The sequence below is a fragment of the Aythya ferina genome (assembly GCF_964211825.1).
Source record: "Aythya ferina genome assembly, chromosome: 4".
NCBI lineage: Eukaryota > Metazoa > Chordata > Aves > Anseriformes > Anatidae > Aythya > Aythya ferina.
In genome coordinates, this window is record NC_140300.1 from 6,104,059 (window position 1) to 6,131,884 (window position 27,826).

Here is a 27,826-nt window from a genome sequence, read left to right on the forward strand (position 1 = left end):
TGCCTTGCCTTGAAGGATCCGTAACTAGCTCAAAGTGCCAAATCAGCCTTGTTTTTCCTTCAGGAGCTGGCTCAGGCAACTAGGAACAGGCCAGGCTGTTTATTATCAAATAGAGATGGCAGCAAGGGAAGAGGGAGGGACATTCTCACTGAACACAGCAGAGACAGGGAGTAGCTCTGCTAAATTTAAGCTAGCAGCAGCAGCTCAGTGAACTGGAACATTTCCCTGCCCCAGGAGTAGCAGAGCACTGGTGCTGACTCACAACTACCTGAATTCCTCACCCAGCATTAGGGATCCTCTCCTGTCTTTTTGAATGCCTCTTCTTAAAAAAAGAAAACTAGCAGCCAGATCAACTGGCTACCCCAGCTCTAAGTGGTCACAAAGAACTCCACCTAGAGGTAATAAACACAGGATCAAGTTAGTTATGTCTTCCTTTTGCATCTTTAGTACCTCCTTCTGCCTCAATTTTGAGGCAAAGGGAGTAAATGTGCCCATTCCCAGCAGACAAACCTTATCAGCCCACTGTCTGCTAAGTTCATTAAGAGCCTTACTCCCTGCAAGAAATACAGCCTCAGGTCCAGTTCCACTACTGAGGAGTGTGTAAGGAAGTTTCTCTCAAAACAAAAAAAACTGGCACAAAGACAGAACAGTTAATGCTGATCAACAATAGCAAGTGAGTGTTGTGGGGAGGGGAATTTCCAGTTTGTCACCATGTAACAGGGTTCCCCTCCCTCCTGTCTCATCCCAGCAGCTGTCCTGTGCAGTTCAGTGCTGAAAAGGGCACTGAGGAACAGAAAAGTTGATTTTATTTCAGCTTGTTAGATGACAGATGCACTTCCCCTCTGCTTGTTTTTACAATTTGATTTTCTTTTTTCAGTTTAAGTAATTTTAGAGCAACGTGCTTTTTTAAGTCTGAGTCTGCAAAACTCACTTGATATAAACCATTGTACCAGTATTGGTTGAGAAACAGAAATCAAGCTAAACCATGTTTCGGTTAACCAAGAAAGCTATAAACAGAGCTATCGCTAAATTAAATACCATAAGCTTTCAGATAGTTAAAAAAAAGTATGAACAGTATGATACACAATTTGCTTCTGCATTTCAAAGCACTGCACGAAATGAATTACATTTTCAAGAGTCAACTGAAAAAGCTGGGCAAGGAGCGATATCTGAAATAGAAGAATTTTATGTAGACCATTCAGTGTTAAAAACCAGAGAATCAAACATAAGTTCAAATTAAAGATCAGTTTCAAACAGAAGACATTTGATTAAAAGTTTCTTTTAACATTTAGAAATTTAAATACATTTACCTAAAGATGGTTAATCCCCACCTCTATGTTACTATACAATAGCTTAAAGCTACTTTTAAATGCTAGTTCTATGTTAATGTGAAATTACAGAACTGCATTCTTAGTTTATTTTTATGTAAATCGGTTATTAAATTGGTGACTCCGTACTTCCTCCCACCCTAAAATAAATTTTTAAAAATTGGAGCTTTACAAGTCTCGGGTAATATTTTTCAAATGAGTAATTTGGAATAGTTTCCGACAGTTCTATAGGAGGTATTTTGTACAGTTTGGAGAGCAACTCCATATAAAGTTCTATTGCAACTGAGCATTCACAGTATGCCACAGTCCATACATATTACTACATATACATATCAGGTTTGTAAACATTGGAAGAATACACAGAACATAGTACCACGATCCTCTGGTACTGCTGAAAGGAAGATGAGGTAACATTCAGATAATCTCAAAGTCCACAGAGGTCCTGACTGAGTAGTTAAAACAGCTGCCAGCGCTTCTGTTTCATAGTGTGTGGTTAAGGCTTTCTAGTTTATGGTCTGCTAAGGCTGGATTCGTTCGCTCTCAGTATCCCAACTGCATCTTTAACTGCGTGGTATATGACATTCTTCACCTAGGAGGAAAAGAAAAGGCATTTGAAGTTAAAATAGCGTGGTTTGAAGCAGTTTGGAAGGCACTGACACATAGAGAACACCTGCACAGCTTCCCCACCTTCTCTGCACCCCACGTGGCTCTCCTTTCAGGACAAACAGGCTCCTCAGCACCAGCTTCACTCACATCACTAACTTGTGAGAACAAGATTCAAGTTCTAACAGGTTGTAAACTGAAACTTAGTAGCCTGAGGAGAGTATTGTGGGTTCTACCAGAGGAAAAACAGCAGAAAAGGAAAAAGGTAACACTTCAAAACAATCTCAGAAGGCCTCCACAGAGCTACTGAACATGTGTAACAGTCCAAAAGCCCACTGAAATTCCTTTTTGGAGGTCCAAAGCATTAAAGCTGGTACAAGTGTGAAATGTTCTATAGATGGCTAAATCATTACTGCATGGGTTTGGTGAGGATATTTTTTTAAAAGGGAGAAAGGGGGCAGGGTTCTCCTTGAGCACTGGTAGCTTACCTGCAATTTATCTTCGTGGTTTGTATGTGTATGTGACAGATATCTAAATTCCTGAGTAAGCCAGAAGCAATGCTTGACGTGCTCTGGGGATACAAAGTCTTCTGCAACTTTAATACAACTGTACAAGTTATGAACCTAGAGAGAACAGACGGGTATTAGCCACATGTGCAAAGGTCTGCCCAAGCAGTCAGACTGTAAATAGTGTCACTGGTCCTTGCCTGGTGTGGAGCTCCTGCTGGAATGAAAACTACATCTCCTAGAAACTGTACAATAGCCCAGCCTTGAACTCCATACTCCTGGTGAAGGCGTTTTCTTAGAGATCTGTCCAAGTACCAACTTTGATCATGAATAGGGTCGTGATCGACAGGATTTTCTTGACCTTGTTCTTCAGCAACCTGAAAAGTCAGGAAAAGAAACGTGTTATAATATACCAGTCCTACTGGATAAGCAAGATACGTGTGTGGTATGACTTATGCATGCATGCCAGATTGAGTGACTTGCAGCACGTGGCCAGGTGTAAGAGCTGTATGCAACCCTTACTCAGTCCTTGGTTCGTGAAGGCTGCATCATTTTGCATTCCCACTCGCTTCACAGACACCTTGCAAAGGTGGATACAATAAAAGCAAATAATTCCAATTTACAGTAAGAAGAAACAGAAGGGTTACGTGACTCATGTTCCCAACAGGAGCCACTGCCACATGAAATGAGCACTCTTACACTACTAGAGCCTGTCACTGGAAAAAACACCACCAAATGCAGCAGGTGCCTGCCCCGAGGCCAGCACTAGTCGGTGTTCTCAGTGACCAAAACAGAGGATGCTAACACAGTTTTCAGAAGACACCGTGCTGGGAAGCACAAGGACTTTATAAGAGAAGTTTGAGGGGTAGGAGGAGGCAGGGCGAGAATTGGGCTGCAGCCTGAGAACTCATTTGTGAGGAGATGAATGGCTTGGTTCTACCCCCAGGTAAGGTGCTGAAGGCCTCACACCTGCAGGCAAGTAGACTGAGAAGAGGTGTGGGATACAGGCATCAAAACAAACCACCGCTGCTTATCAAGTTCAGCATCAAGTATATCACGTATATATCAACAAAGAACAAATCTTAAACTGCTGTAGTTTCATCAAGCTTTTGTCCAAGACAATAGGCTGACAAAGCCAACAGTTGCTCAGACCATCCCATTTATCTTAAACACTATTTTATTTTATTTTTTGCTTTTAGTGTACCAAAGATGTTCCAGAATTAAGATGACCAAAAACTCTGGACCATTTGTGATAAATTCAATACTGAAATAAGCCCTTTTGGATATAGCGTCACATTTCTTTCCTCCATTAAACTTTATCTCCCATGAAAACCATCTGAAGAACCTTGTACCTCTCCCCTCAACCCAAACCTCATAAAGGAAGGTATGGAAAAAACATAGGAGAAGAACAAGGGAGAACCACAAAGCACATCTTGCTCTGACATTCCCTAAGAGCACCTCATATGCATGAAGATGGGTCTAGTTTAATTTTCTTTTTCTGAAATCTAACAGCACTACATTCATTCATTACTTGTGCTATAAAAAGGGTGGACTAAAGCAGTGCATCTAGGTCCAGGGTAGCTTCAAACTTCCTCTCATTACCCTCCTCAGATCCTACAAGATCCAAGTCACTCAAGAATTTTTGTCTTTGAAACTACCCAAGTACATTTGTTTCTGGTTTCTAGAATAAATGGCAGAAAAAAGAGGTTTAAAAAAAGTCCAAGGATGTATTTGTTAGTCTACACAGACAGCAAAATAGTTTCAGATGTAATGTTGCCTACCTTTTTAAGGAACTCCCGGATCTTCTCTGTATCTTTAGCAGCATAAATGTGCCACAGAGCTCCAGGTTTTTCTCGACTTTCAGTGAAGCGTTTAATTGTCAGTTCATCAGAATCACCATCTTGTATGGTTTTAAGCACTTCTGTTAAGAGTAAACACAAGCAGTTACTCTCAAAGTTATGCTTTCCTCCAACCACAGAAACAATCCCCTCCAGAACAAAAGAAAGACTTCACCTTCTTCTTGATCAGCCTGCCCTTTGGGGATACCCACATAAACCATTACGTTAGCTGCATCAGACACATCTAAATGGAGATTTGTCGTGCCGTATTTTCTATCTTCTGGTGTTATTAAGCCTGAAAAAAAAAAAGTATCCACTATGTTAGCAAGAGAAATAGAAATCTTATGCCACTCTAAGCAGAACAATCTGAAAAGCCCAGAGAGCGTTCACTTTCATAAGCAAATGCCTCCAGGACAGCAATTTACTTTATTGCCAGACCCCTGCACCATATTATTTGTGTCTTAGTGTTGAATTTACAGACTACCACATCAGTCTGTAACTGTATCTAGGCTGTATGATACATAAAAGTCACCTTTAAATACAGCTACCAGAGGGTTTTACCAGAGCAATTTAGAATGAAGTATACTCAGCAACAGTTTCTTGTTCACTAAAGGCAGCTGCTGCAGTATTTACCAGTCAGGATCTCTTTACTGGCCATGATCATACTTAAAGTTTTATATGTTTTTTTTTGTTTGTTTTTGAGTGACAGCAGATGAGCCAGCCATGGGAAGAACTGCTCAGGAAGAGATTAAAAATTAAATGATACAACCTAAAAAGGAGAAGTGTCCAGAAGTAACAGAACAAATACATGTGGCCAGCTATAAGAAACTGAGGCAGTATTTACACATGTGGAGCAAGCTGGAAGTAACTGGCAACAGGCTGCTATTGGCTTGAGCCCACCCAGACAAAAAACATTTTACATCACCACATAATGATCATCAGTTAAAAACGATCCAAAATTAAGTTTTCCAATTAAGTAATTAATCAGATGATCTACTACTAGAAGGAATCTCCTAATTTATAGTAAGCTTTGATTCAAAACGTGTGCAGAATGACCTATAGCGTGAAAAACTCCTTACCGTATGCATTGTACATCTTGGGGCCCAAATCTGGTCGTACGAAGTAGTTGGGAAGGCGAGAGGCAAGGTTGAGCTTGCCGCCTCTCCTTGTGTATTCTGGCAATGGAATATTTTTCATCAAATCATCAAACCTAAAAGGATACAGCACGATTTAGCGTTAGGAAATGATAAAAAGGCAGCAGACTAAAAAACAACAGCAACAAAAACTTTCTTCAGTCAAGAAACCATACTCCTTCCTCCCATGGTGGTGGAATATGGTACACCAGGAAATGGAATTAAACAGGTAAGACTGGAATACAAGAGGTATATATTTTTTTTTATTGCATGTTGCAACTGCAGTGTTATTTTTTTGTGCAATTATCTCAAAAAGTATCAGATAAAGTAAGTCAGAACACTTAAGACAGGTTTCATGAAAAACCCTTCAACAAACTTTAGATTTTCTAAATGCCTTCGTTTTGAAGTTTCACAAGTTTAAGCAATCATAACCAATTTTAGGCACTCATTTTACTTATCAATATATTTTACTACTTCAACAATCATGGAACTTGTTTAGCATTTCTAGCTATGTCAGGCATCCCTGAGAAACAAAATGGCTCACACAAGACCAACTGCTTTTCAAAGCTGAAGCAGGCATTAAAACGTAACAGTATTTCTACATTCTATTATTTTGGGGGTATACCACATAAACGAACAGTTTCTTTGTAAATTCATACCGAGAAGGCATCATGTCTCTGAAGTCTTCTCCTGGAGGCCAGTCTTTAAGCTTCAACACCATTGGCTCTCCTTCTTCTGTCCTCAGACGACCTGTTGTCAAATATTACCAAGCCTTAGTTTTCAATAGCTTGTGCAACTCAAAATGTAAAGGATCAACTGCAGCAAAGCCCAATTACCTTGTGAACATCAACCTTAGACATGATTTTGTTTCACTTTGCTGAGCATAAAGCAAAGTGAACCTACTCACTAGGAAGATCCTAAGCTTCTTGAGAATGCTTCCCCAAAAGACTAAAGGCAGCCAAAACATCCCCCTCAGGGAGAGTCCTTAACAGGGCTGGCAAAATTTCTACTTAGTCCATCATCCTGCAAGCATACATGGTGAGAATACTTGGCAGACACTGTCTGCAGAAGAAAAAGCCTGCCGTGTCTTTTATTCTGCTTGAGGCTGCTAAAGGATGGCAAGTTTATGCTAGGGCAAGATTATTGCTGCTGAATATTTTACCTACTGGAAAACCAAAACAACAACAAACAACATAATAAACAAGCAAAAAAAAAAAATCACGCTTACTTGAAATATCTTCAAATCCATCCCAGAAATCCCCTACAGTAGCGCCAGTGATAATTTCATTGGTCCTGCAGTTAACCAGATCTACTTCCTGTTGGCCAAATTCCTTCCTAAAGGACTCTGGTCTCCAGAGGTCTGCGTTTAGTTTGTGATGCACTCCGGACACCATTACAGGCTACAAAGAAGAAGAAAGAAGACACCCTTAAGAATCATTAAACACCAAAACCACTAATCCCAACCAAAATAGGGTGGGTAATCCATAAAACATACTGAACAAGTAGTAAGGTTTAGATCCTTAGATAAAAGGATGGATAAACGTTCAGGTAATCCATTTTATAAAGTTTTAGTGTTGGTTATCATTGCAGTAAGTTTTAACCTGCCTTTTGCGTAAAAGTGCAAAGGATATGACTCGAAAATGGCCAAAGTAGAACATCTCAAATACCTGTCCCTGCTTCCAGCACTCCCTGAAGACGTTCCAATTACTTTCATTGTTGGGATCTTGAAGACATAGCAAGCGGTTATCACACAGCCAGTAGTGAGGCGTATCAAAGCCCATTATTGTAGGCTTTATAGTCAATCCTTGAGGTTTCCTAGGCAAGTCTGTAATGGTTCTGTTTTGCACCAGGGAAGCAAAAATATCATCAAGGATTTTGGGTGTACTCTTGAGTCCGTTGTCTGTCTGATTTAGGGAAAAAAAGAACAGAAAAAGTTGGTGTACTTCTCTGTTGTCTTGTTCTTTGTACTGCAGACTTTAAAGGTGATATATTTAATGTTGATGAATTGATAACATTCGCCACTTCAAAGATTTTTTACTCCGGCTCACGATCACACAGCAAAAGAAAAGCCTGCAGAAGTTCTGCTGTCTAGAAATTCACCATCACTAAAGGCCAGTGTCACTTCTGATACCGACTACAGCGTTCTGGCAGAAGTGCTTCTACCCCGATTTCAGCAACAATGCAGAAACCAATGAAGTACAGCATGGAACAGGGCTTTCTTCATATCAAAGAACAGAAATGCAGTTTCATCAAGGAACCCTCCAGGCCAACATTTTACCCCACCACTTTCAAGTTGCATCTGTAAAAGCAAATAAAGCCTAGGAGTATCTGAAGCAAACCAGCCTGCAAGCTAAGTACAAGAAAGTTACCCAGCACAAAAGGTTTTTAGCTCCATCTCCACATTCCTTGATGGTTCTCTTTGAGACTACTTAATGGACACACCAATTAATGCAGCTGCCAGACATTATCCTGAGTAAATCTGTCAGCTTTATCACTTGCTTCCTAACCCTCATCAAGCAAGACTTCCTGATAGTTAATGGGGCTATCTGGAGCACTGCAGCAGACACTGAATTTAGTCCTTTTTCCCAAGCAAAGAAGGAATTTAACCTACTGTGACAAGTGTCTGTGATAGTTGATCACTGGTTTAGAACAGTAACCTAAGCTTGGTGTCAACTTGAGCCACTACAGCAAAAAAAATTGTATACCTTTCCTCCAGAAGAATTCAGGAGATTCCGCAAGAAACCTGTGTTGTTGTTGCTTACAGGTGTTAATATTGCACTGTTGAACGTCTGCAGGGCTGCAGTAGGCTTGGCTAAACTAGGGAGTGTCTGAAGAGGCTTATTTTCATTCTTTGAAACGGGTACGAGGAGTTTTTCTGCAATGAAGAAAAGAAAGAAACATCTGAAAATGAAGCATGGATTAATCCTCTGAACCAGAACAAATACATGCTTTGATTTTTTCTTTTATTCTTTTTAAAGGAGATATGCTCACATATACATATGTATGTACATATACACACACACACCATCTCTCAGTACACTGATGATTTATTTTGCTAGACTTCCTTAAAGATCAACATTTAAAAATTATTATTTTAAAATAAACAAATAGACAGAAAGGGTTTACTCTTTACCAGTTCCGCACATACCTTTGTTTTCTTTATTCACGTTTCCACTCGTTAGATTTGATAGCCAACTTAACGAAGGAGAAGTGTTCACTGAAGCAGTTTGTTTACTTCCAACCGTTGATTTTACAGGAGGATCATGTGTAGTGACTTGTGGGCTCAGGACTAAGCTGGTATGCTGAAGGCTGGTCCTCTCTCCAGGTACCAAGTTCTGAACACAAAAAAACACAAGGTGAGAACTTGATTAAATACAAACACTCTACTCAAAAATGGGTAAACCAAGCAACAACAAAGATACGAGTAAACAAAATAAAAAGGTTTGGCCCTCCATTAAGTAATCCGATCTCCACAAGAGGTCAGCACCGCATCTTACATGTAGTATGGGTTAGAGATGAAGATCCAGGAGAAACTGACCTCCCGACTTCAAGAGCAGATGGAGTCCCTCACTCCTCAAGACAAATAAAGATAACTGAGTTTCCCAGATTCATTTTTCTAGGACTCCTTTGGGAACCAGATACAATTTTAACAGCTGCTCTCTCGCCATGCTAGTAAAAACTGATGTTCAGACCAGGGCTAAGCCCGAGGTCTACTTCACTACATTAAAACTTGTCTGTAGAGCTTCTATTTCCCCCCCCCCCCCTCAAGAAAGCAGCAGAAATCCCCTTACCTACCAGGTCTAAAGCAACTATATGTGAATGAGTGCAGCTCTGCCCCGGCCAGCAGAACACTGTACATCTCCCAGGTAGCTGTGTTTTTTTGTTTGGAACTTCAACATTGCCAGGCTAATAACCACAACTACTGCTTTAGCCTGGGATTTCTGGCGAAATTTCTCTTCTCAAAGACATCCAATCAAGAGATTATTTTGCACCTGCATCTGCTTATTGCTACATTTGTTTCATCTCTTAGTGACTGCTGATACTTGGGTAAGAATTCCAAAATACGACATTGTATAAAATGCCTCAAACTGTAATAAGCTTATCCCCCACACCACCTGTGCAACAATGTAAAACAAGTATTTGCCTCATTTTGCAGAAAGGGACACACAGAAAATTCAATGCTGCTCTTTGTTCAGGGTCACACAGGAAATCTTGAGAAAAAGACTGAAGCTAGGTCAGTCATACGCTAGCTTTTTGACTACATAACCATCCTCCTTGCTTTTAACACTTCACAATGTTCCTCACCTCTCCTGTGGATTACTACCAACACCAAAATCAAGTTCAGCCTGCTTCTTGGGCTCAGGATCCCGTATTTCTTCTCAAAATAAATTTATAAATAAACATGTAGAAAATTAAAAATACATAATTTAAAGGACACTGTTTTCTTGCAACTCTTTGCAAAATTAAATTAATTTGTGCATATTTTGGAAAACACTGGGCTGCCCAAAGCCCCATCCAGCCTGGCCTTGAACATTTCCAGGGATGGGGCATCCACAGCTTCTATAGGCAGCCTGTGCCAGTGTCACACTACCCTCTGAGTACAGAATTTCCTCTTTATAGCGAAATCTAAACCTACTCTTTTAGCTTAAAGCCACTGAACAAAAACCGACATGGTGAGGTTAGCAGCAGCAGTCAGGACTGGCACGTCTGTGCCAAGTCTGACTTCAGATATGGGTAGATTGAGGCAAACCTAGGGATTATTTCAGGAACACAGACAAGAGAGAGAAATGGTAGCAATACCTGTTTTGAATCCTCCTTTAGAGTTGGCTTTGATAGTGCTTTGAATTGCTTGTTTGCACAGGGACAATTTGCCTTTATTCCCCATTTTGTTCGTACAGAGTGAACAATATCACCAACATCATAGAGTGCTGAAGGAAAAGAGTAATTAATGAAGCTCACATTTAATTAGAACACTCAGCATTCAGTACCATTTTTAAAGTTGCATATACCATGCAGCTGGACAATAGCATAGGAACACACTTCATCTTTACAAAGAAGTCACAAAACTTCACGTGTAAAGGTCAAAGATAATGGAATAGTACCAAGTACACAGGCTGTTCCAGATTACGAAGTGAAACCCTTTGACAATAGATCCCAAGCTTTAACTAGCTTTAGATGTCAAAAAAGTTGCTTACTGCAATATCAACAACATACAAAAGACAGCAGAAGCCAACAACTTTCTTTTCCCCTCCCAATCAAGTATTTTAAATACCTTTTCCAGGAATTATTTGTGTAGGCATTAGATTCTCCGGCTCATGTACCTGCCCCTTCACACATTTAAACCAGGAGAAAGTATCTGAGTCATCATCTGTAAAACAGCACCATTAAGTAGTTTTATTAGTACGCCTTTCATCCTCCTCTGGAAAGCTACAGCTTTTCTTACCCACCTCTTCCCCTTTGTGTAAGGGGAAGGATGCACATCTAAGGATGTGCATTCTCACCTTCATGGAGGCTTTTTTTCTTCATCCTGTAACAATCGACGCACACACCGAAGCCACACTTGGAGCAGACCCAGTGAAGGTTGAAGATTGTGGTGTCACACACGTCGCACATTTCTCGAACCCCACGAACTGCACGCTTCCAGGCTACCTGTTCTGTGGTAATCGACAGGTTCGGCAAAGTGTTAAGTTTAAACAAAACCAAAATTTGAGTGCTAAATATAGCAACATTAAAATACTTTGCTGATACAAGAAGGACTCAGTTCGTTCTCTTTTAGAATCCCAAAACAAATCCTTTGTAGTCACAGATTCAGAAAGAGCACACCCAGAGCAGTCTGAGCAATCAAGATCATTTTGCTTTTTCCTTTGCAGCACCCAACTGCACCTGTGACTCCTGATGTGCTTTTGCTCGTGTTAACATGCAAATTGTTGACACTCTCCTAATGGAAAATTCCACAGCTGCCCTAAAAAAAGAAACCTAAGCTGCTACTAGCAAGCTAGGCTTAATGTCTAGATTGCCAGTCAGTTTGGACTTGTCCTCTACGGTGTAGTACAGACAGCATGGCATTCTCTCACTTTCAGTAAGTTTTCTACATGTTGTGATGTGTATCAGACCTCCTCAGAACAGCTACCTGCTCAGTTGTTCTCTGATTTGTGCAACTGACCGTTCTGTTCAGGTTTATTACACACCCAAATAATTGATCTTTTCTCGCTTCAAGTCATTTCACCATTTCCCATAAAAAATCCCCAATGATCCCATAAAAAATCCCCAATGATGCCAAGTGTCTTCCAAAACACTGCGGGCCCTCCCAGGGCAGCGTTATGTACGTATCATTTATGCCTGTACTACATTTAATCATGTAGACAGCTAGAAAACTAGACTAGACAAGAAACAGCTTCTGCCTCCTACCTCCTCCACACTCATAACTTCTGAAACTTTTCTGCCACGTTTCTTAATGTTATGAGCAAGCTATGAAAGAACACCTCCTAAAGTATGCTTTACAAAAAAAAAAAAAAGAACACAAACGTGCCAGGATTTGTGAAAAGTTCCTTTTCCTCTGCATATTACTCATTAACTATGTACGGAACGAAAGTAGAATAGTTTGGCACAATTTGCTCATAGCAGGAGGTAAAAGTTGTTTCACTTCTTGCTTCAAGATTCTTCTATGAACCCAAGGTCTGTCACCAGTTCCTTTCTTTTTCTTCTCCACTTCTTAAAATTGTGTTGTATTTATTATTTTCTATGCCAATCCTTTAATTCCCCAAACAAAGGATGAAGGCTTGTTTTTTTTTTTTTTTTTTTTTTCCTATTTTATATATAATTTGACATTTCAGTTTCCTGATTTTGTCCTTTTACTCTCCTCCCATTATTTTGTTTCCTCCCTGTCACCTGGCCCTGCCTTCTCTCTCTCCATAGGCCTCCTTTTTGCACGAGGTTGCCAAAGAGCTGTGTGACCTAACCAAGCCATTCTTCCTCCACTGGTCAATCTTTCCCTACACAGCAACAAACGCACGTGTGCTTCTCCTACTGAAGGAACTCTTTAAGGAAACTCTCCCAAATCATTTTCTCCCTCACCATTGTCTTGAGGCTCTACATACCTGCCACCCCTGCCTTAAGGCCTTCTTTGCCCTATCCTCTCTATTGCTACATGATCCCGAATTCTTTCCTCACAGTCACTCTTACTCAAGCTGCCTCATACCTGGGTCCAGAAGCCTGTTTCCAAGAATCTTTTCCACCAGTGAACGGCATTCTTTTTAATGTCAGACTGATTACCTGCCATCAGCAGCAAATTCTGCAGCACCTGGCAGAATATCAAGCACGAACAGTTCTACCCACACCTTAAAAGCAGTAGCTCAGAGTCAACCCTTCTCTCTAACTACTAAGACATACGCTAAGACACTAAACTATTTCCTTCCTAGCCACGGCATTAAAAATCTCCTCCATTTTCATGAAATTGAATTCCCTTGCACACACCAACTAGGGCTATAAACAAACAAAGAGGAAATCAAAACATTTTGCTCCTTTGAAATCAACTCCAGAACTGACATGCTGACATGTTTATTTTGTTGTTGGTTTTTGCCCTTTTTTAAAGCAGTGTATTTGTTGCACATATGCTAACATGCATTATCTGATACTAAAAATACACATCTACACCCTTTGTTTCATTAATTCCCCCCCCAGATTTCATCCTTCCAAAGCTGTTTTGATATTTTAGTCTGTATCTGTCACCCTAGCTATTGACACACCAACTCCAAAGGCCTGAAAGCATTCCAGTTCAAGTGAAGAACAGTTTCCAGGTTCCAAGTAGCCCAGGGCAGGACCCCACAGCAAGCATTTCTGAAATATTTCAAGTCTTTCCTTCCCCTTTTGAAGACAGTCAATGATGTTCAGGTTTTTTCTTCTATTCCAAACCTTGGAGTGACTGGTAAAGTGACGGGACGTTTACGTAATGCCTATACCACCCAGCATGCAGAAGACACCGGGGTAGACAGTTTTCTAAGCTGTATTGCTTCTGTCATCTAGTTATAACGATAACTAAAACCAAACAACACACAGTCACAATTTTAAGAGCCATTCTACTCTGAGGAGTGATTGTTTGCTCACATTTGCTACAGAGGGATTCTGATGTGACCAAAGAGCTCTGTAATACGCTTTGAGGTTAGCCCTGCCTGCACCGACAGAGCTCTAAAAGCAGTTGCCCCACCAATAACATCTCTGGGCTGTCCTCAGTAGGGCTGGATTCACAGCTGCTTCAAACCGACCTACGGGAAATCGGTCCTCTGCTTTTAGATGGAGGAGAAAGCTTTTTTTATTTACTGACCTTACAGGCAACGTTAGCTCCGTAATGCACAAACAACAAAAAAGGAGCAAAACAACCTACCAGAATCTGTGCACTCAACAGGAAAGCTTTATTTTACTTGCATGCTAAAAATAGCTGGTTGTCAGCTGCCTGCTGCTGTAGCCTTTTTTTTTTTTTTAAACACTTCATTTCATAACAGCGCTACACTTTCTTTGTGACACGAAAACTGAGTATTTCTGACAAAGAAGGGTAGAACTACGGTTTCCCCCCACCACGAGCAAAGAGCTGATAAAACTAATTCATGCTAGATCTTAGGTTTCCTCTGAGAGCAGAGGGCAACACCCAAGTCTTAAATGGCCCTTCCAAACACTTACAATGCATTTTCACACAGGTCAAAAACTTGAAGTTTCACATCAAGTTGTTAAGATAGAGATATTTTTAAACACAAATGGCTCTTACTGTGTGGTTCGATCGTAGACATAACTTCCTTCTCAGATATTACAAGCTGACAGAAGTGGTCCCCGATGTTGGCCAGGATGTACTTTGCTGTGTCCAGATCCAGACCCACGACGTTTTTTGACAAAGGCAGCCACAAGCTGATAGCCTCAGGGTCATACTTGTTCGGAGTTAAGAAGCCTTCCTCACGCAGTAACCCATGCTTATTGAACTGCAACCTGTGGAAAGAGGGGGTGGGGGGAAAGAGAAAAGCCCATTACTTCAAATATTTCATTACTTCACATTCGGCCCAGAGAGTCAATGCTTACACTGTAAATGTGTACACCATGTGTCAAGGAGTTGAACACTTCATGATTGCAAAGGACATGACTAAACATACTTGTCAGAAGTGCTAGACGTGTTTAATATACTGTTCATTTAAAGAAAAGGAGACTCAACAGTTTCTGTAGTAAGGTGGGCTTCCTAAAGATGTTGTTTCATCACACTAAAATTATCAGGTTAACATCATTTTAAAATTGTGCTTGCTTTAAGGATCATATCCAGAGGAAGCAACAGTAAGGGATTCATCCAGAACCAGGTACAACTCAGAACACAAGTGTTACTTAAAAACATTATATTTAAGTAGCCATTGGTTTTGAAGTAGCTGCCAAAAAGTTTCAAAGAACCCATCCGTTTTCTACAGCAAAGTTTGAAGATATATTCTCGAGTGATTCTGACAGGCAGAAAGAGTGAGATCTGGACTTGTTAGGAGGTTATTAAGTAAAAAAGCGATCTAGAGTTATGCTTATGTTTTCAGGAATCTTTTTATTAAGTGCTATTGAGGGAATCTGACTTGTGATGACAACACCTGCTCACTGCATCACTGTGAGTGGCCTGGAAACATGCTGGTGGCTGATATTACAGAGAACAGCAGTTTTCAGACTTCGCAGATTTCATGTTCAATAAACACGGATTGTTCTATTCACTTTGACTTGTGAACTGAAGGATTCAGCTGCAGTCAAGTCTCAATTTTTTTTTTACTCTGCGAAGATGAATTAGCATGGTGTGTTGTTACACACATTTGAGCATTTCAACGAATGCCACAATTATCTCAAGACTTACTACAGTAAATCTGTACTGGAGGATAAATCACAGATTAGTAACGCATCTTTGTGTTTAAGCTTTCAGCTACATGTCCTGCTTTTTTTTTTGGGTGTTGAAGAAGAGAGAAAGAAACCTCAAGAAACAAACAATGGAAAAGAATATTTTCTTGTCAATAAAACATCTGTAATTTTTCTGCTTTCAAGTTTTCTCTCTTCAAAAGCTCTTCAGGCATAGAACTTCTTTCTTCTACCTAGAGACCCCCCCAAAGAAACCTGTTCCTCTGAAAATCAGAAGTAGAGCTAAGGATTGGTAAGCTTTCTGTCTCCCTTGTGGGAGGTGGTATTTGTTTTTCTTCTCTTATATAAGAAGTGTTACTTTTCCCCTACATAACACAGTCCATATCTCAAAATTTAGATGGCTGGGGGGAAAATAAGTAGAGGCACGCAACATCTGGACTTGAGATCAAACAGTTCATGGAAAAAATTTATACAGCTTGAAAACAAAGGAAAGGACATGTTAAAAACAGCCAAACACAACAGTTTGACAACATCCACCCTGGGCTTACAGATGTGCTTCAAATAACAGTTTAAAGCCCTTTTTGAAAGGGTTCCTTATGGTGGCTTAAGAACTGAAGACAGAAAACAACCAAAGGCCTTGACTGTTCAGCTCAAATAAAAATAAGAATCAGGCACAGAGGGGAAGATCTGAAGCTGCAGATCAGGTTTGGAGAAAGCAAACAGCACTCAGCGCTCACTGGGTTTTCCTCAAAGTTGCCTTGCCCCCCTTCCCCACCTGCTCTCCTCAAAACCCAGTAAGCATGCTGATTAAGTGTTTTTATAGCAAGCCTAGAGAAACAAACTCCCAAGCATGAAGTGGAAAAAAAAAAAATGGAGCAAAACACAAGATGAAACCAGGGCTTTGCCCATCACTCTATTGTTCTGGGCTGAAAGGCCACGGTCACTTACTGGAACTCTTCCCCAGCTGTAAATGTGTCTAACATTTCACGTGTCCCACTGCTGAACCCTGAGGGACAAGCATGGAGTCTAACCTCTCGATAGCACCTCCAGTACAACCAAGCTGAAGCACTCAAACTAAACTCCAGTTATCCCCCTGGCATTCAGCCCAGAATAGCAAAACAAACAGCTCAAACTCCTGCCAAAATATTTTCTATTCAAATTAAGTTGTTAGAAGATTTCTAAGTGCTAGAAAAACACACGCAACCCCTCCTTGCTTAGGTATCCTGGCCTTATAGCTTAACAGCTACACGCTGACAGCCAGCAGTTTTAAATCAGAGCCCTGAATGGGAACAAGTCAACCACAAAGCTGTTCTTCACCTGGCCCAGGAAAAGAAGATCCACGTTATAGCTAACAGTGAGCACTCAACAGCCAGCCTTGGAGAGAAGAAATAACAAGACAGATGGCCAACTCCAACAAGTGACTTGTTCTTCATGTTTAACTACCACCAAGATCTACGCAATTAATATTTCTCTTACCTTCTGAAGTGAAAGAATCGACAGAAGACAGTGGACTCTCTCTGATCTTTGTTCTTTCGGTAACTGTCCAGGCGGCACTCCCTGCATTTATGCAGGTGAGGTGCGATGTTATTGCAGGAGCCATCCTGTACAAATGCCTCTCCGCTCTGCTGCAGCTTCTTCACTTTAGCAGCATCTGCTAAAATTGACTTGCGGACCATGACTGTGGGGAAGAGCAGTGAGAGTTACACAACTAATTAGCTCATCATATAAAGGTGCAAGCAAAGGTCTTGTCATGAAACAGACCTGTGTCAACCTTTCCTGTACATGTCACATTACACTGAAACAAAATAACGTGTAGACCCACATAGTCCAGTTACACAGCCTGGGAACCCAACCTTAACAGATCCATTCACCCCTCACAGAAAACTATCTCGAAAGAGTGGCTGCTTCCAACAAAAGCACTTCTTCCACTATCAGGGCTGGAGTATCTGAGCATGGAGGAGACTTCAAAAGTACTGAGGGCAGAAGTACCCATCCATTTCACAGCCCTCAAGGTGCAGTGGATTTCAGCAGCTCACCATAGGAGATGCCAAACGTCTCTCTGCCTCCCACACTGCAGGTGAGACCCAGCAGTGACTGTTTGGCTGGCTGTTTGCCCTCCTTAGTTAAGGAACAGCACGTGGTCACACAAGACCAAGCAGCTTGAGATTAGAAAGAAGGAGGTGGGTGTGCAGGGAGATTCCCAGAAGCAGGACAATCAGCTGCACCAACACACGGCACAGACACATTTAAGGAGCTGGGCTCCTGGTGACAGCTACAGCAATTCCCATCCTGCCACACATGGAAAACTTGGAGCACAGCAAGTGGAACCAGGCCACAAATAACACAGTGGCCTTTTTTTTTTTTTTATTATTTTTCTTCTTGACAAGTCATCAAAGGAAAGTCCCTTTTGAACAAAGCTTTGAGAACATCCACTTCTCATTACAATTACAAAATTCAGGGCCACAGCTAAAAAAAGCAGCCTCATTACACCATCAGCTTCTGCATCCCAAACAGAACTGTGTTCCTGTAACCTGTTTTGCCATTCTGTTCTTGGAGATATTTTGTAAAAAACTTTGTTTCTAGGAATTATTAGTCCTTTTTTCCTTTTGCGGGAAAGAATATTTTCCTGTTTTATTGCATTGACCTTGTGAAAGAGCCCATAAATGACTCAAATTCCAGATCACTTGCTCGCACAGTCTAAATTACTGTTTTTGTGTACGTTACAAAGGATACACTTGTATGACATCACACAGAAACCACAAGGACTTTCAAATGACAGCAAGTTTTAAAAAATACTTGCCATTATCCTGGATCTTGGCACTTCCAGTCCAGAAGTTTTCATTTTCGCTTCTCTCAAAAAGAGCCTCATTTGAATTTCTCCTAATAAAGAATTCCATGTCTGCGTGTTCGTCAATCTTGTTTCCTTTTTGGCTGTTCTGGCTGTTACAGCTGTTTTGTGATTTAACTCCAGACTCAGGAAGAGAGAGAAGATGAGCATCGGAGGTTGAGGGCCGACAGTCTAAAGTCCTCTGCAGTTCAGCAGTGCTGTTGACTCTTGGTATTGCTACGGGAGAGTTAAGGTGTTGCATCTGTTTTGCAGAAACGCATTCTTTTGGAAAGTTTGTGGTGGGCTTCATTAGAGGTTCGTTTGTATTTTTCAAGCTGGTTTCCTTTCCGTTAGCTGAATCAGTCACAGACGAAGATCTTGAGGTTGTCAAAGAGGTATATTTACCATTTTGATCATTAGGATTTTGCGTTTGTTCTTTAGATATATACGTCACTTTGGGGAAGGCCATCAATTCGTCCTTCAATGGTTTAACTCCAGCATTAAGACAAGAAGGATGAGTTTCTGGTAAGCTCCGTCTACATGTGCTGAAACATAACACAAAATACTTAGAGAAGTAGGTATCAAACAAACCACAGCATCAGCTCTTCAAACCCAGTCATGTTTAGATCTTGAAGAAAGAAATTTAACCAGATACTTTTAATTCTGACATTCGAAGACGTAAAATTGTGTGATGTACAATAGATCTGCATTTGATTTTTGTTTATTATTATTTTTTAAGAGCTGAAACAAAGCGATAGAACTGTACAAGCACAGATGTGCACATTTAGCTACTGCAGCTACTCCACTACCTTCTCACAACTAAAGTTACTTTTGCATTTCTCCACGTAACTGTATAACCAAACACATTTCACATGCATGTTTAAATTAGAAGGCTCCAATACTCCAGAAACTTCAGCAGGGACTGTGCTTCTGGCTGACACAACAAGCCAATGTTGAGACAGTAAAACTACTCCCCCACAATAAGATCAGATGAAAAGTCACGTTTTCTGCAAGCCAATGCCACTTCTTGTAAAGGAAACAAATTCTGTGTATCAGCTATCACACTGTTTGTACTAAGTATATAAATCTTTGTGACAGAACCGGGGGTAAAGGCACCACACTGTAACCTTCGAATTCTGCTTTTGGAAAGGAGCTGTGGTTTGCACTCAGGAAAAAACAGTTACATGCTACAGTACGGTTCCCACACTTGCTCTAGTCAGAAAGCTGAATAAAGCACAGCTTTCATTTCAGACCCCAACTGCCTTTCCTCCCGTCACAGCTGCTGTAGAAGTTTGTATTTTTGAGAGATTGATCTGATTGAAAAATGCCTTGACCATGCCTCTTAAGAGTTACTTTTATCACAGAAACACAGCATCAGCTCAAATTTGTACAAGGAAAGTTTGGAGTGGTAACCTCAGTACTGAAAGGTTTTAAGCTCCACTGGATATTTTCTGGGCTCCGACAGATAACAAATAAGTTTAGAGCCAACACAAATACCTGTTGAACAGAAATGTAATTGAGGACCTGTACTTAATCTGTAAGCAAACAGCCTACAAGAAATGTGCCTGAAGGTGTCCTGTTTAGTTTTTCTCAGGAAGGCAGGTGGGGGACACGTCTGACAAGCAGTGGACACCATGGGAAGTCCTCCTGTACTTCATTCAACTGTGGACGGGCACAATGACACAGGAACACCAGCTTGCAACACTGAAGGGCGACTACTTCGATTTAAAGACACCCCCCCCAACACACACACAGCAAAAGCAAGAAAATTACATACCCAGTGCAATTAAATCTATCACTTTCCTATGCCAATGTTACAGAAGACTTGAGTTACTACAGTTCCGTAAAAATTACTTCTGAGTTTACTCTAAGAACTTGAATTATTTTTGGAGGAGAATAGTCCATGCAACCACAAACCGATTCCTTACCCCTGAGGAGTTTCTGCACCAAGGTTGGGAGGAGAGTTAGCTGGCAGGGGCAAGCCTTGATGCCTTTGGTCTTTATTAGCAGGAGTACATCCTAGCAATGCTTCACCAAACACCGTTGGTACTGACCGCACATGTCCCTGACTCTGAGAAACCTGCAAGAAAGATTTTAACAGTTCTAAATACTTAAAACACCACCACCAAAACAAATACTGCTTTACAAGGTTAAGCTTAAAAATAAAAATATATTAGTGATTGTTTAAAAGCTTGAAGACCATTCCTCACTCGGTTCAAAAGATGTGAAGCCCTTTTAAACATTACAGCTTCCAAGAAACACTGTTCCTGTTAATTTGTTCCCCCCTCCTCCCAGTTACCACCATAGACTTCAGGTGGTGCGTGTAACATTAAGGTGGAAAGGAAGATAGAAAGCTCTGCTCTTCCTTGTTACCACCAGTGCAAAGATCTTTCAAAGTTGGTTACAGTAATCAGAAACAGCTTTCAGAGCTCTTCTGGAAATCCCAGGGAAAATTAGAACTGTGAAGTTAGAGTTTACCAAAAATCTATACGTGAACTTCCCTGCAGGGAGAAAGTCTTTGCACCAGGATTCTACAGTGGCAAGCGAAGAAATCTTGTGCTGATTAAGTATCCAGCTTTATAAAGCTACAGTTCTTTTAGAAATACAACAGGCCTATCGAATTAATTCCTTAGAAACAGTTGTTTTCCATGAGACTCCCTCCTCAGCTCTCAAAACCCATAGCCCACTCCCACATGCTCAACTTACTGCTGCAAGTTACACCAGGCTCATTAACATCAACTCTAAAATATTTCCTTTCTGCTTTGTACAACACAGCTGTCAGACATCAAGGCAAGCTCTCAGAAAAACCTTGGGGTTTATTAACTCCACATTACAAGTCAGAGTGCTATCACACAGTGAGTTTAAAAAACAAGTTATAGCTTCAGCTTACCAATCCAACACATTCACTCCAAAATCAAAGAAATAGAGCTTATTTTCCTTATCCAACTACACTCAACTATTTTCTCAAAATGCTTACGAGACATTTCCCAAAGAGTAAAAAAGTGATAAAAGATCCAGTCCTTAGAAGGAAGGCAGACCAGAAAACCAGAACTAAATAAACAGCAGCACCGCTTTAAGGAAAAACAAGCCATGAATTCAGATGGTGGTAACTCTGCTGTAGTACATTTGGAATATGAAATAAAGACTGGCTTTGTATGCATTGAGCGAGTGGCTCAATGGCTGAATGTGCAGAAAGCTCAAGAATGGCAAATTGAGTGCCTGAAAGACACTAAAGGTACTCAAGCATGAGCTATAGCAACAACACGAGCAGAGGATGATTGCGGTGCGCGAGCTACTTCATGCTGATTTGTGGCACAAACACTCTTCCTCAAAATACAAATACAAGACGGATCACTCTTGTCACTGAGGAATCTTATCTTGTACTTGCTACCTCCCTGCTGCATCCTTGTGAAGCTGTTAAAGATTTCTAATAATGATATCCAGACAGTAACTAGATCTACATGCTGACTCAGCACAGAAACCAATAATCAAAATCAAATAACCAAACCAAAACAAAAACACACAAAAAATATCCCCTACTACCACCACCGAAGAGCTTCCACAAGGCTAGCCCCACCTAAAATGTGATTTTTGAAGCACCTGGGCAAAAGTATAGGGTAAGTCTGAAGTACTGCTCTTTAGTCAAGCCAGTATTTGACGTTTACATTTCTATATAAAGTTACCCAGATCTTCTCCTGGCCTTTCAGGGAGCTTTCTTAGGACAGACACCTCCCAAGTCACTCAGAAAAGAAATAAATATTGGCATGCAGGTACCCATGTTCCCTTTTTGTACTGACACAACATTCTTCCAGACCTTCATCTGTGTAGCTTGGATCCTCAAAGCATGCAAGTGTCGCTAGAGTTTTGGGGCTTAAGTACAAAACTAAATAGTTAGAGAATGAAGGCAAAAAGCAAAGGCTACGCACCTGAGAAGTGCCATGTGCTTAATTGCACTACAGAATACATGACTAGGCAGGCTGATGCCTGAGCACAAGGAGGGGGCAGAAAACAATTCAGAAAATGAAAACCTGACCTTCAAGGTTTAGTAACTTTTTCTCTGATTACTGCAAGGCGAGATGTTTCTACCCATGCCTAGACAAGTTTCAGTGAACAACGTATCCTCCCAGGGATTAGGTTCATTATTCCACTTTCATACCTAATCCTTATTTAAGGCCATTCTGAGAAGTGACATGACTAAGTTACATAACACAGACACACATAATGCGGTAAGACATTACCTCGGGAGAAGATTTTGTGTGTTTAGCATCAACGCTTCCACTATTCTCTGTGGATTTCCTTTTCACGCCCCCAATTTTTTTAGATTTATCTGGAATGGAAAGTGATCCAGATTAGTCCATTTTAGCACAACTTTCCAACTTGGTATCTGAAGTACAAACAATAACAGCTCTTACCACATTTTCCATTATTGTCATATATGATTTCAACATGAATTAACTCTGGATCGAGAGTTTTTAAAGCTGGAATCTTGGAAAGGAATGAAGAAAAACAACACAGGAGTCAGTTAGAGGTGGAAGTTACAGTGTGAATGTATTTATCTTAGGTGTTGTGGTATAGACTATGCTTAGATACTTGACATTTGTTATTTGACAGTTCTACCAGCAGCACGAATACAGAAACACTTTGGGGTAACAGATTGCACTGCACCACACTGATCCCTACTTCCTCCTAGCTTAAAATGTAAAGGACAGAATTATAAATGGTGCTGGTGAGGATACAAATAGAAGACCCCAGCTGTTCCCCCATCTCCGTTTGTAAGCCCACCCCAGCTGGTTCTTACCTCCTGACAGTTGACTTCTAGAGTCCGTGTAGCTGGATTACCATTCACAACGACTGCTGTGAACCACTGGGTAGACGGATCCAGGCTATAAATTCTAATTTTTGAACCGATGATATTTTTTCCACCTTAAAAAATGAAAGAAAAAATGCTTCAGAAAAAGGGTGCATGAAGACCATCACGTTATCCAGGTATCAATGTGAATTTGCCAACAGTACTGGATGCAAGATGAGTAAGTAAGACAGAGAACCTTGAGACAACTTCCACATAGCTGAGGGAGGAAAATAAGAGCATGATAATCTACGTTCCAGCTATCTGCTTCTCTCAAATAGTTCAATTAAGCTTCCTGGATGTTCAGACATGCAGCAGGAGCCAGGCTGACCTCCAAATTTCAGACAGTAAGACAGATCAATGGACAAGGAAGCAGAGATTCTCCGATTAGATGGGGAATTTTCCCCTTTCCAGTATTGGGGATGACAACTCTAAGCCGTAATATTTTCCTTTCCACAAAAGCAAGATGTTTCTTGCATAAGCAAACATGACTAACAAAGACGCTTGTATCTACCCGTAAGCAAGAATCTGAGGCCAGCAAATCTAAAGATAACAATTTCAATTTTACTAAGTAGCAGCCTTTGTGTAAAGCTTTGGAAGTTTAAAAAAACACTACTTGAAGACAGCGAGTAACTCCCAGTAATTTCAGTGAGAATTGCTATACATTTGATATCTCTTTCACAGGAGTCAGGACACCTACACACGCCTAAATTGTGCACTCGCTCTTACAAGAGAAGGACTTAACATTGGAAAATGTGAGGAATCGTGGGGAATTCAGTCATTGCTGCAAAAGCAGAATCAGTGTATTTTCTTCTATAAAAAAGCTTTAATTCCTAGAATGGATTATAATAATTTCCACCATCAGCGCAAAGATTTCCCTTTTGATTTCGGTATTTATTGATGAAATTTTCTGCTACAGAGCATGCTTATACCTTGTACCAAGCGTGTTTCATCTAAGTGTTTCTTCACCAAAGCCTGAATTTCCTCATTAACATTTTGATCGTCCTTAAGATGAAGCCTGGAACTGTCCACATCCTATTTAGAAGCAAAATATAGAAGTTGGCATTAAGGATAAAGCTTCTGATTAACAAAGAGGCATGAGTATTTAGAAACAAGATAGCAGCAATTCATACATGCCCAACAAGTTTCTCATTATTCTGTGTTCCTTCAGTTCCCAGGATATCATATTTATTAACCCAGACATCACTTCCTTACCACTAACATGGGACAACGACCAACAAGCCAGCCTGGAGGGAGCTCTCCAGATCTACTTTAATATTGTTCTAAAGAACAAAATCTGACTTTTACTACATCACTAATGAGAACTAAGTTTAACTGAACTAATTTAGGATCAGGTTCTTAGAACTAGTGGATACACATTTTATAATAGTCCCAAAGAGCTGTAAATGCAGATAGTTTGAGTTTTGTTTCTATTTATTTTATAACAATAGTGCCTGGATCCAGTGCCATGTCAAGACACCATTATACATTATAAAACATTCATATGAATGAAAACAGAGGCATCTAAATTGTTCATAATTATTCAGCACCATGTATTTACATCCCCTCTTCTATTTTTAACTAAAATAAGCTCCTCAACAACATTCAGCATTCCTAAATCGGAAGTTGAGAGCAAGTTTTTAACAATGGCTCAGAGTACCAATAAGAAAAAAAATGACTTTTTTTTTTTTTTAATATCCAAAGCACTGCTCTGGTATTTGTAAGAAGCAGAAGGCTCAAGAGCCAGCAGTGAGAGAACTGTTATTCAAGATGCCAGAAAATTAGCTTTCTCCATTGCAATATTGAGATGAGGCTTCCATATAAAGAAATCTTTACTTGCTTTTTGAGCCAACGCAGGCAAGCTGACAATCTGCAACTTGCATTTAGTTTTAAGACTGTTTTTTTGTTAGTTCCTCAGAATAAGTGGTCTACTTGCTGACTGGTGACAAGTTAAAGTAGTAGAACATTAATGGTGGCACTACCAGTGGGCTCTCCGTGGGACTAATTTCTACTTTCTACTAATTTCATTCAGGGTTTCAAGGGTCTTTTCTAGAAAGGTTAAATCCTTTCCCAGCAGCAGATCCTATTCCTTGTAACGCCTGACCAGTCAGCCACGCAGGGCAATTGTTTCAGCCTGCCTCTGCCTAATTTTCACTAACAAATTTTCCTCCTGGTGCTCAACAAAGGCATTATAATTCAACCACCTCGTTTACATCCTGCCCACTTCCACAATTGTTTCAGATTAGAAGTCATGTGTTTCCATTGAGCAGCAAGATTTATTCCAGACATCTCTGCAATTCCTTTCACAGCCACGGTCACAAAAGGGAAACGTTCCAGATTTTCCCCTGCCATCAACACAATGCAACTGCTGCCACCTGAGCTGAATCTCTCTCCTGCTACACTCCCTCATCCAGCTGTGCTATACGACCTGGACACACACCACACCCAGAATTGACATTTATGAGTTGTGGCAGTACACACCTACTCCAAGTTTTTACCCGTTTAAAGCCTTGCATTTAGAACACATTAACTTCAGATATCTTAAACAGCGAGATAAGAAGGTTTACATGTCACGTTTATGATGCCATACAAAGTTACCTGGATGGGTGTCAAAAGGTCTTTAGAAAGAAAAACACATCTCTCTTCGCCCAGATAGCGCACCGACACCATTGATCCCAAACCAGCTTTGTCCACTAAGGATTTGTATGTCTAGAAAAGTGATAAGCATTTTCTTAGGAGCAGAGTAAGACCTCATCATGTCTTGTGTTCATTTAATTACAATAATTTTAGTTTTGCATCTGTTTCCCTGTTAAGGTCTCCCATCTACATGTAACTCTTGAAATAAAGTAAGTGTATAATAAACTTTCTCATACAAGCCTAATAAAGAAGTCACTGGATTATATTTGAAATTCATTTCATTTATTAGAAAGAGTAACGAATTGACGTTAGGTGGCTGTCATTAACAACCATTAACCACTCATCCTAACATGAATAATTTACTAGCATGAGGAGTTCCAACTGGGGACATGTTCATGAAGACCTCTCCTCATGGTAGAGCAGAAGAATATCTACCAAAGCACTGAAGAGCTGCTGCAGGGCTTGCAGATGAGTTCTTAAAGCTCACACAGCACTGATAACATACCGAAGCCTTAGTTTAGGCATGAATGATGACTTAGCCTCAGAGTTATACCACTCCAGTCCAACGATCTTGTCTTCAGGTAAACCAAAGGCTTTAAGAGCAGCCACGAAACAAAGACTTTAAGAAGCTTCTGAACTCTTCTTAATATGTACAACATGAAATTTTGTCTAGCCCTTCAGCTAACAGCCCTGAGTGGGTACACATTTGGTGCCTGGAAAATCACAAGCAGCAAGAATAACTCCCCCTTATGCAAAAGGTCCATTTATGCCCCATTTAAAAGAGAAGAGGAGGAAAAAATTGTTCTGATAGAGTATGTGTGGGGGTTTCTGAAGGACTGGTCACGCAAAGAAAGATTTTCTTCCCCTTTGCTGCTTTAAATTCAGTTACAACAGCACTAGGAAAGGGGCAGTATCACTGTAAGAGCAAAAGCAAGCATTCCAGGAGCTACTGGGCATTACAAGTTTTGCAAAGCCATTCTATTTGTCAGAAACATACTCTCCTGTACACTCAAATCAATTGCAGTAATCAAAATTTATTTATTTAAATCCCCACATGCCTTTTGTGACCTTTCTTTACTCCCTTGAGTGGTAGGAAAGGGGGAAAACATCTTTGCCAAGGTAAGTTCCAACATTGTGCTTTACTTTACCCCACCTCACTCCTACAATGAGCTACCTAACACGTACACTGCATGAACTGAGCCTTTAAACACACCACGGAAAGAAACCTTGTGGATAAAATGGAGATGTGAACTGTTCAGATGCACGTAAAGAACCAACAGCTAAGTTGAAATAAGCAGAATTTCAGAACATATCAGCAAAATCTAGTAGTAGATATATTGATATTACTGCAAGGGGAAGGAAATAAAGTTAAGGACTCCTCTTTCCACTTCTTCTCCCACCCTGTTTAGCTCTATATCTAGCGAGTATCTGTTCAGATCAGCTTTGCTTAAAACAAACCTCAGCTAACATGCACAGCTAGCTTAGGAGTAGCAATACCCAAAGCAGCCAAGTAAAACTACACAGGCTGCATACATTAGCAGAGAAAAATCCTCCGTTCACCTCCACCAGCTGATCTGCACTGCCAGCCATGCATGGCAGTTGCAGGAGGCTTCCATTTCTGGCTTGGGAGGTGTAGCTCAGGTATTTATATGCACAAAAACTAGAGCTCGCAAGTGAGCCGTGGCAGACAGCCATCACGTAAGAGTCATTCAAATTATTTTTGTCTCAGATCATGAATTACTGAAGAATTAACAGTACTTGAGGCACAGTACAAAGAACCTAAGATAAAAGTAGCGAGCAGAAAGCCCTGTGCTTAGAAGATGGCCATGCAGAGCCCAAGCGAGTCAGGCCAACCGTGTACTTGCCATGGCAGGCCACTGGATAGGCGTTATAGAACTGCCTTGAGTTCTTCTTTCGGCCAGCACCAGCTTTTGCTCCACCAGGAATGCTTTCATCTTATGGCAGTAGACCTCTATCCATCTTCTTTTTTCCCATGACTCATCATCAAATTCCACGCAAATCTGCAGAAAGGAAGGAAAGGAAATAGCTTAATATTCCATCCCATACAAGATAAACATCATAAACAACATTTTCTTCTAAAAAATCAATTAGAAACACAATGAGAACAAGAATATTGCCCTCCTGTCACACAATTAAGTGATCATCAAAGCATCCTAGACTGACTTAGGGTTTCTAAGTGTAGTTAAAGTTAATTGGCTCGTCATCATTACTGTCACACAAAACATTCCCATT

The 27,826-nt window shown here is 40.6% G+C and overlaps 1 protein-coding gene across 1 annotated transcript in view; it reads right to left on the bottom strand.

Moving 5' to 3' along the window:
* Positions 1-1,168: 1,168 nt before the first annotated feature.
* The window catches only part of KDM3A (lysine demethylase 3A), a 29,354-nt gene continuing 2,696 nt past the window's right edge, over positions 1,169-27,826 (bottom strand). The window contains exons 2-25 of the mRNA XM_084517988.1: positions 27,439-27,594; positions 25,535-25,645; positions 23,869-23,971; positions 22,889-23,013; positions 22,503-22,575; positions 22,329-22,417; positions 20,019-20,170; positions 18,064-18,635; positions 16,740-16,941; positions 14,167-14,381; positions 10,910-11,062; positions 10,681-10,776; positions 10,209-10,336; positions 8,557-8,743; positions 8,114-8,283; positions 7,076-7,312; positions 6,637-6,808; positions 6,068-6,158; positions 5,355-5,485; positions 4,451-4,570; positions 4,219-4,358; positions 2,638-2,814; positions 2,420-2,554; positions 1,169-1,917 (exon numbers count right to left, since the gene is read on the bottom strand). Coding sequence (XP_084374114.1) covers positions 1,837-1,917; positions 2,420-2,554; positions 2,638-2,814; positions 4,219-4,358; positions 4,451-4,570; positions 5,355-5,485; positions 6,068-6,158; positions 6,637-6,808; positions 7,076-7,312; positions 8,114-8,283; positions 8,557-8,743; positions 10,209-10,336; positions 10,681-10,776; positions 10,910-11,062; positions 14,167-14,381; positions 16,740-16,941; positions 18,064-18,635; positions 20,019-20,170; positions 22,329-22,417; positions 22,503-22,575; positions 22,889-23,013; positions 23,869-23,971; positions 25,535-25,645; positions 27,439-27,594 — 3,816 coding nt within the window. The 3' untranslated portion in view covers positions 1,169-1,836. The remainder of the gene's footprint in view (positions 1,918-2,419; positions 2,555-2,637; positions 2,815-4,218; positions 4,359-4,450; positions 4,571-5,354; positions 5,486-6,067; positions 6,159-6,636; positions 6,809-7,075; positions 7,313-8,113; positions 8,284-8,556; positions 8,744-10,208; positions 10,337-10,680; positions 10,777-10,909; positions 11,063-14,166; positions 14,382-16,739; positions 16,942-18,063; positions 18,636-20,018; positions 20,171-22,328; positions 22,418-22,502; positions 22,576-22,888; positions 23,014-23,868; positions 23,972-25,534; positions 25,646-27,438; positions 27,595-27,826) is intronic.